We start from the raw sequence: 8,948 nt of genomic DNA on the forward strand, positions 1-8,948 counted from the left end.
TGATTCTCAATACAATGGTCTCTTGGAGATCCATATGGTGTAAGTATTTTTGCGGTGTGTTTGTTGGGATCCGATGAACTTTGAGTTTATGATCAGATCTATGTTTTCATCCATGAAACTTATTTGAGTCTTCTTTGATCTCTTATATGCATGATTGATTATAGCCTCGTATTTCTTCTCTGATATTTGGGTTTTGTTTGGCCAACTTGATCAATTTATCTTGCAATGGGAAGAGGTGCTTTGTGATGGGTTCGATCTTACGGTGCTTGATCCCAGTGACAGAAGGGGAAACGACATGTATGTATCGTTGCTATTAAGGATAACAAGATGGGGTCTATTTCTACATAACCTGGTTCCGTCGGCGTCGACGCACCCATAACCTCGACCTGGTTCCGTCGGCGCCAACGCACCCCTAACCTCTTCTTCTTCTTCTTGGAGTGGCATGGACTAGAGGATGTGGAACCCTTCAAGATGCTAAGGACAAAGGATTGGCTCAAGCTCAAAGCACAAGACTCTATATTTCACTTTTAGTGATCCAAGATCACATTGAGTCCATATAAAAGCCAATAGTATTAAGAGGGGATGAGGTGTTGCTTAATGGCTTGCTTGCTCAAAGTGCTTAGTGATATGCTCCAAAGCCCTCAACCACTTTCTCACATCCACAGATGTCCCAAACCAAAAGTCAAACTCGGCCCCACCGAATCTTTCTATCCGGCACCACCGAGTTCTCTTGACATAGCCACTGCCAGAAACCCTAATCGAGTCGGTCTCACCGATGGGATCTCGGTCTCACCGAGATGGGCTTGCAAACTCTCTGTTTCCTATTGCAATAATTTCGGTCCCACCAAGGTATGCAATCGGTCCCACCGAGTTTGCCTGGCCAACTCTCTATTTCGCTTATTACCCAAATCGGTCCCACTGAGTTTGTGTAATCGGTCAAAGCGAGTTGAGGCTTTACCCTAACCCTAGAACATCGGTTCTACCGAGTTGATCATGTTGGTCCCACCGAAATGCCTAACGGTCACATTATGAACTAAATCAGTCTGACCGAGTTTCACGATTCGGTCCCACTGAGTTTGGTAAATTATGTGTAACGGTTAGATTTTGTGTGGAGGCTATGTATACCCCTCCACCCACTCTTCATTCATGGAGAGAGTCATCAGAACATGCCTACACTTCCAACATACATTTTCTGAGAGAGAACCACCTACACTTGTGTTGAGGTCAAGATATTCCATTCCTACCACATAAATCTTGATCTCTAGCCTTCCCCAAGTTGCTTTCCACTCAACTCTTCTTTCCACCAAATCCAAATCTTGTGAGAGAGAGTTGAGTGTTGGGGAGACTATCATTTGAAGCACAAGAGCAAGGAGTTCATCATCAACACACCATTTGTTACTTCTTGGAGAGTGGTGTCTCCTAGATTGGCTAGGTGTCACTTGGGAGCCTCCGTCAATATTGTAGAGTTGAACCAAGGAGTTTGTAAGGGCAAGGAGATTGCCTACTTCGTGAAGATCTACCCGAGTGAGGCAAGTCCTTCGTGGGCGATGACCATGGTGGGATAGACAAGGTTGCTTCTTCGTGGACCCTTCGCGGGTGGAGCCCTCCGTGGACTCGCGCAACCGTTACCCTTCGTGGGTTGAAGTCTCCATCAACGTGGATGTACGATAGCACCACCTATCAGAACCATGGATAAAAAATCTCCGTGTCTCCAAATTGCGTTTGCACACTCCAATCCCATCCCTTTACATTCTTGCAATTTGCATGCTTTACTTTCCGCTGCTCATATACTCTTGTCATGCTTTCTTGATATGTATTGTGAATGTTAAAACTTGTGCCAAAACTCCACTTCAACTTAAAGAGATTAAAAACTGCAACTTTTCTTACTTAGAGTCTATTCACCCCCCCCCCCCTCTAGACACCTTTTCTCGATCCTTTCAGGGAGAGAGAGAGACGCAAAGAAACTTTGTCGCCGCTAGCAAATGGCAAAGAGGTGAGGTGGGCCATTGCAATAAGCTGGCCTCCACTGAACCCCACCCCCACCTCTTTGTCATCTACTAGCAGATGGCAACATTCCTTTGTCGTCCGCTAGCAGACGGCAAAGAACTGGCTGATGGCAAATAGTGTCTTTGCCATCAGCTCGTTCGTTGTCGTCTACTTTTCTAAAGCTGTCAGCAGAGACCTTCTTTGTCGTCTGCTAGCAAACGGCAAAGAACTGGCTGATGGAAAATTCTCTGATTCCAGTAGTGGACCCATCCAAAGCATCAAGGAGGACATCTGTCTAGGGATTTCCTTCTCAATAGGGAATGGGGTTGGAACCCAATTCTGGCTAGACCCTTGGTTGGGTTCCGAGCCCCTAAAAACAAACTTTCCCGGCTTGTTTTTGATCTGTTCTAACCCTCAATTAGTTTTATCTAGGGCATTCCGTGATGGAGTGTGCGATGTCTAGTTCCACCACGCCTTCGGGCATGTAGAGCGGGAAGATTGGGGTACCCTACGGGCATCCTTACCAACGGTTCTTGCGGACTATCCGGACCCTATCTCATGGAAGCTAGCCCCGGTGGAAGAATTTTCGGTGCTTAGGCATACCACACCCTATGCCAGTCCCCGGCCACCCCCTGGCTTTCTCCCTGTAGAAAGCCCCCTTGCCGCTGAAGATTAAGATCTTTGTGTGGCAGCTACTTCGAGATCGCATCCCTTCAGGGAGTGAGGTCCTGAAGCGGCATGGCCCGGGTGATGGTCTGTGGCCCCTATGTGTGGCACCGGAGACAGGGACACATATCCTCCTTTCCTGCACGGCGGCACGGGTACTTTGGACGTACATCTGTGAGGCTCTTGGGACCGAATGGGAGGCCCTCAACCTCGCGGAATTCCTCCAGTACGGGGCTACATTACGCTCCTGTCATCGACATTTATTTTGGCTCATTTTCGTGGCATTGTCTTGGACGCTTTGGACAGCTCGTAATAAGATGGTGATTGAGAAGATCCTTCCGAGGCGGGCATCTGACTCTTTCTTCAAATTTCTTGCCTTTTTTACAACATTGAGGCAGCGTGACCGTGACAGCCTAGGGCTCATGATGGATGCGCTTTTGGCTATGGCGCGCTGACTTTCGTCATAGTAGGGCCGCTTGGTGGCTTTTTTATTTCTTTTTCTTTCCTTGGGCATGTATGTGCCGTTTCCCCAGCCGTCGCTTGAGTATGACTTTGGATGTTGGTTGTATGGACCGTTGCTTTATTTATAAAGCGGGGCGAAAGCCCACCTCGAGAAGATTTTAACAACCACCATGGGTGTAATGCATGTAAACAACTTCTGCACAAAGGAACATACAAAATTAGTGTAAAGAAGTACTCACTCCATTCCTTATTATAGTGCGCATAGGTTTCTGCCTTAGATTCCGAATTGTAGTGCGTATAGACTGTTTTGGACGAAAGTATCCCTTGGCTAGTCACGGGAGTGCAGCAGCAGGCACCCACGTGCTTGACAGACCTAGCAAGTATAGGGGCAATTCTCGTCCAAAAAAAACGCCAGCACGTGTCTTGGTATAAGAGCCACTCCACAAGGCGGGCTACAAATAGGAACAGAGGGAGTACTAATGGCAGTGAAGACTCTGACATTCCCATCTTTGTTGCTTTGATGGGGAAGGCCAATGTTCATAAAGCATTCATCCTGGTGAGTGGCTCCCTCCATATTTTGTTGTATCGATCATGAATGTTCAAGTCTGTTGAAACTTACTTCTCTTTATTGATGAAAACACTACAGTATTATTGATCAGGATTTATGCATTCATAACCAGTCATACCTCAGTTTACACACACACAATATTAATTTACTATTGCTCAACTAACTCTTGTGTTGAAATCTGGGATAGATTGTCCCCGAGCAATATCTTGGAGATGAGCCAGTCATCCATTTCCAGCTACTTGCGAAGAAATGGAAGGGGAAGTTTAGCGTTTAGCGTGAGGATTATCGAGTTGTAAGTGGATGGAAGAAGTTCGTCAAAGACAATGATGTGAAGATGGACGATATCTGCCCCTTTGAGCTGTTGGCCAACAAAAGGAGTGCCATGGAAGTCCATATTGTCCGTGCAAATAATGGCAATTGATTGATATGCCATACTGCCATCTTACCGAGTTCCCTATCCCTAAACCCTATAGCAAGTACATTTTGGTGATGGTGGTACTTCTTTCGTGTTGGCTAGTAGAGTCCTAGACTCCTTGTTGTTTTGACCAGACGATGCCTACTTCACCTGCGTGATGCTGCAAGTTATTACCAAACTTGTGTTCGATTCAATGTTGAATTAGTGATATCGGTGTGTTGCAGAGTCCTGGACTCCTTGTTGTTTTGACCAGACGATGCCTACTTCACCTGCGTGATGCTGCAAGTTATTACGAAACTTGTGTTCGATTCAATGTTGAATTAGTGATATCGGTGTGTTGCGGTGAATGCTGATTTGAAGCCGCCTTGTTGAATCTAAAACCTACATGTTTGATCCATGCTGAGTTAGTTCATGGGTGCTACAAGACTTGCCTCTTGTTGCAACGATTTTTTTGTTATCATCCTTTTCACTGTTTCTTGATGCATTTGTGATAGGAAATAGCTGCAAAGAAAGCTCATCATGTGCTAACAGAAGAACTGCAAGTGTTATGATTTATTCCTGTAGTGATGTGATTCATGGATTTATGCACTGCTAGCTCCAAAAATCAATGTGCTTTCACCTATGCCGTTCCTGCACTTCACTTATATGTATTCCTATGTTTGTTACCAGGAGTGTGGCACACGAGAGCCAAAAAGGATTGTCTTATTCAGCGTCCGACCGATTAGAAAGCTGGTTAATTTATGACCCAATGCTAATAAAGAGGGCCATAGCGCACAAGAATTCTTCCTGCACTAACCAGTGTAACATGCAAATAATTTCAGACATCGCATATAATCCCCTAAAGCAAAAGCAAGAATTTAAGTGTATGAAAGACATGACATAATAACAACTCAAGAAAGATGCGACAATTGTTGCGTTCTAGATTACAGATACCAAAAGAAGAGGACATGGGGAAGACGAAATGCCGTGGCGTCAAGGATTCCAGTTAACAATGAGGGACGACGGCATTCCAGGGGTACAGGAGTTGATGGTCTGTCAGGATCTTAGGTACGCAGAAAGGAAGCTTCCATGGACTGCAGGATACTGGCCGTATCGAATCTGAAGCTTCTGAAGCTTTTGCCAGGGCGGTTGTCGACGTGCTGCGTGCCAGATCCTGCTCTAGTAATAACAGGGTTCTGCGTGCCAGGCCCTGCTCTAGTAATAACAGGGTTCTGCGCGTCAGACCCTGCTCTAGTAATAACAGGGTTCTCCACAGGCACAAAGACACCCGAGGGATTCTTCGCTTTCCACACAGTACCTGTGGAGTGATGTTACCGTAGATGTCACCTCAGGGTTCACAACCATGTAAGAAAGCAGTACATGTCACAACAGGTTCAACATGGGTATATATCAAGCGCCAAAAGTTACTCATGAATATAGTATTGCCCTCGAATATGTTATACTTGTGTATTAGCTTTGGTTCACTTTGGAAAGACATCTGTGGATTGACTTTAGACTTTAGAGAACAGGGCTTGGTAAATTTGAAGCAAAACAGTTAATACAGAATTAATTCGTGGGTACTCAGGAATGTCTTTATCTAGGCCAATGACCACAATGGGCATAAGAGGGAGCAGAAGAAACCTCTAGCAGATGTATCTGACTTCTGATATACTTGGGACCGATGTGTGCCTATCCATGATTTTAGACCCCTGGGACAAGCAAAACCGTAAGGCGCCAAATAATGTGGAACCAACAAAATACATTTAAGAAGCACAACCAATCGAACATGCTAAGAGTTTAACAGCCACCATGGGAGCAATGCATATATAGAACTTCTGCACAAAGGAAGATATAAAAAAATAGTGTAAAGAAGTACTGACGTCAAAAATGGTGCAACCATATAAAGCTTCATCCCATTCACTCCACGAGATATTGCATCATCACTAGCAGGTAGAAGATCATCAATTCTGTGCCATGAGATCTCCTGCCATATTCGCAGAGAGAAAAAGTTAGCAGTGGCCATTTCACTCATTTACCAAAAAAAGGTTTAAAGAAGAAAGATAAAAACCAAACAATGCAAATACAATAGCTTTGAAGCTCGAGCAAACACAAAAATTACTAACACAATGCTATACCTAAGAAAGCATACGAGATAATAAGAAATTGCAAGCAGTTTGGTCATGTGGCAACGTTCAAACCAAGGAAATAAGAACATGTGGGGATGCAATGGGCTGATTAAAAAAAACATGTGTGAAATTGCAAAGAGTCTGGGCATGTGTTAGCGGTTACAAAAATAGTAACACATATCTACGTAGTGCCACTTCTCAGCTGGGATGCATTGTTGCAAAACATCAGGACCATTCTTACAATATGTTATTCAGAAAGGAGAAACTATTACATACAGTACTAATACAATTGAAGACTACCGATTAAGGAACCATGGCATGCATACCAATACCATGCCATATCTTCATAACATGATGTTGGTAGGTGCAGAAAAATTGTTTTACCGAATAGAAAGATGAGAAAAGATTTGAGAATTTGCATACACTGATCTCTTTCTTAGTTTGAGGTGCAAAAACAGTATCTTCCTTAACACCCGTAATAATATAGAGTCGAACTCTTTGTTGTCCAATTGAAACTTCAATGTGGTCATCCATTTTCAAAAGCTTAGAAACATCACACCCAGTCTCCTCCAGAACCTGCATAGTTATGCAAATAAACGTCGCTTAGGTAAAATTGGTTATGTAATGAAAAGCAGGGAAGAGTAAAACATGGACAGGACGAGCTTGTAATTGGACAAAAGAAAAAATATGATAAAGTTCAGATCTTCATGTAATTTATGCAGAGAACTAATGGGTATAAATATAGCTAATTGGTGCTAAATTGCCTCATTCTCGGTCAAGAAAAATAGTACAGACGACTAGAGAGCTTGATGGTCCCACCTAGCAAAGAACACATCTAAGAATGGAATAATAGCTGAAACATGAGACTTGGTTCTGTAAATATGCTACAAATTGGAGATTCACTTGTTATCTTTGACATTGTGACAGTGACACATTGCCAAAAGGAACACTGATGTGGTCCATTGTTGGTGTAAGAAGACACCCATATGTAGAGAACAGATCCAGACATTAACTCAAGAACGCAATGTTTTGGCGTGCATAGAATATCTAGAGATTTGAAATTTGAATTGTTAGGAAACTAATCTGTAAAAACAAAGAACCTCCATGTTCAGCAGACCAGAAAATAACAGTCCGGCAATATCTACAAGCATTATTGCTTCACTACAAGTGCAATATGTCTGATGGAAACTGTAAAGCACAACGCGGATCAAGCCCAGAAACTTACTTCTCTAACTGCACAAGTATGATCCTCTTCATCTTTGCTCCTCTTTCCACGGGGAAAACTCCAGCTTGCACTAGACTTCCATCCTTTCACAAGTAAGCACTGCAGAGAAAAAGGGAGAGGTCAGCAAACCTTGAGATTCAACAAAATTCCAGAGGAAATTGAGGGCTATTCAACAAAATTACCCTGTCATAATTGTCATCGAGGATGATGGCGCCGGAGACGGGGACGCGGAACTTGTAGTGGGTGAAGTCCTTGTAGATGTCGTCGAGGTGCGCGCGGTAGGGCCTGAGGGCGGCGCAGCTGTTGAACACTGCGCACACAAGGACGACGGCGACCGCGACGGCGACAATGTCGGAGTCAGCGACGAATCCGCCAAGAACCATCGTCCTCGACGGGGCTCGGAGTCCCGGGCCGTGACGAGACAGGAGCAGATTTAAAGGGGAAAGGAGCGATCTTTATCTTACTGAGGGAGGTGAAGTCCTTGAAGGAGAGGGACTTGAGGGAGGGGTTGTGCTCCACGGAGTTGTCCTCGTAGAACCAGTGCGCCTGCTCCAGCAGGAACAGGATCCGCTCGAACGACTCCAGGTCCTCCTTGGGCACGTTCAGCACGAACCGGCTGCGGCACGAGATTGGATTGGATTGGATTGGATTGGATTGGATTCGGGTTGGGTCTGATGGAGTTGCGGAGATGGGGATCGGGGGATGGGTTAGGGCTACGCACCTGCAGAGATCGTCGAGCAGCTCCTGCGGCGGCAGCTGCCCCCGCGACGATGACCGGTTCAGTCCCCCGCCGCCCGCCATCGCCATCCACCGCCCGCCGCCGCCCACTCGCTCTCGCGCTCGCCCGCCCCTCTCTGGCTCCGGTCTCCTCACTGTAGGCCGGACTCGGGCAGGGGGGCAGTGGAGTATGGGAGCTGTGACTCAAGCCGGAAAGCGTATTACATGTTTTACGTAAACCGAAATTTCGTTGCTGCACAAACTATCTGCCGTGTTATTTTTTCTTTTATTGAAAAGGCGTTTGCCTGGCTTTAGCGAACTGAAACCTTAGGCAACTCTAAGGCGGTTCATCAAATCACTCCTAAATCATTGGATTTGACATTTCGGATACTTTTTGTCATCCAACGATGGCCATCAAATTTATCTGAACCGGTTCGAATGTTCAAATCCCACAATCTGGAACCAAACATAAGGGTGGTTTGTTGGCGTCCGGATATCCGCACAGTACGAGTATCCACACTCGCACCAGTGCCCGTACTAGGTGATTCTGCAACGAGGATATGTGATTCTTCATCAATTTCAACCTTGTTTGTTCCTAAGGGGTCCTTGGACCTTAGGGGAGGTATTGCGAGAGAATGGGGCTCGCCTAGAGCCCTTGGATCAAAGGGGGGAAGCATGCATATCCATGGAGGATGCATGAGCAGACCGGCTATTTAGACACCTTCAACCCTAGGCATCGACGATCATCCATCCAATCCATCCACAAATCCACACAGTTGTAGGAAGGTTGCACCCTCTCATCTA

The 8,948-nt window shown here is 45.4% G+C and overlaps 1 protein-coding gene across 1 annotated transcript; it reads right to left on the minus strand.

Annotated features, from left to right (window-relative positions):
* Nucleotides 1-4,898: 4,898 nt before the first annotated feature.
* Nucleotides 4,899-8,330, minus strand: LOC119323991 (mRNA-decapping enzyme subunit 2-like). Its single transcript, XM_037597705.1, has 8 exons — nucleotides 8,149-8,330; nucleotides 7,892-8,043; nucleotides 7,610-7,737; nucleotides 7,428-7,526; nucleotides 6,626-6,778; nucleotides 5,957-6,060; nucleotides 5,718-5,785; nucleotides 4,899-5,394 (listed from the first exon to the last, which is right to left on the minus strand). Exons 1-8 carry the CDS (start codon nucleotides 8,232-8,234, stop codon nucleotides 5,141-5,143), a joined length of 1,044 nt encoding a protein of 347 aa, XP_037453602.1. The 5' UTR covers nucleotides 8,235-8,330; the 3' UTR covers nucleotides 4,899-5,140.
* Nucleotides 8,331-8,948: the final 618 nt, after the last annotated feature.

The sequence above is a fragment of the Triticum dicoccoides genome, chromosome 6B, assembly GCF_002162155.2.
Source record: "Triticum dicoccoides isolate Atlit2015 ecotype Zavitan chromosome 6B, WEW_v2.0, whole genome shotgun sequence".
Classification (NCBI taxonomy): domain Eukaryota; kingdom Viridiplantae; phylum Streptophyta; class Magnoliopsida; order Poales; family Poaceae; genus Triticum; species Triticum dicoccoides.

Coding starts and splice junctions, on each gene's coding strand:
- LOC119323991 (XM_037597705.1), bottom strand. CDS start 8,234: ATGGCGATGGCGGGCGGCGGGGGACTGAACCGGTCATCGTCGCGGGGG. Junction 7,527..7,609: donor TCGATGACAATTATGACAGG/GTAATTTTGTTG, acceptor TTTTCTCTGCAG/TGCTTACTTGTGAAAGGATG. Junction 6,779..7,427: donor ATACTTGTGCAGTTAGAGAA/GTAAGTTTCTGG, acceptor ATAACTATGCAG/GTTCTGGAGGAGACTGGGTG.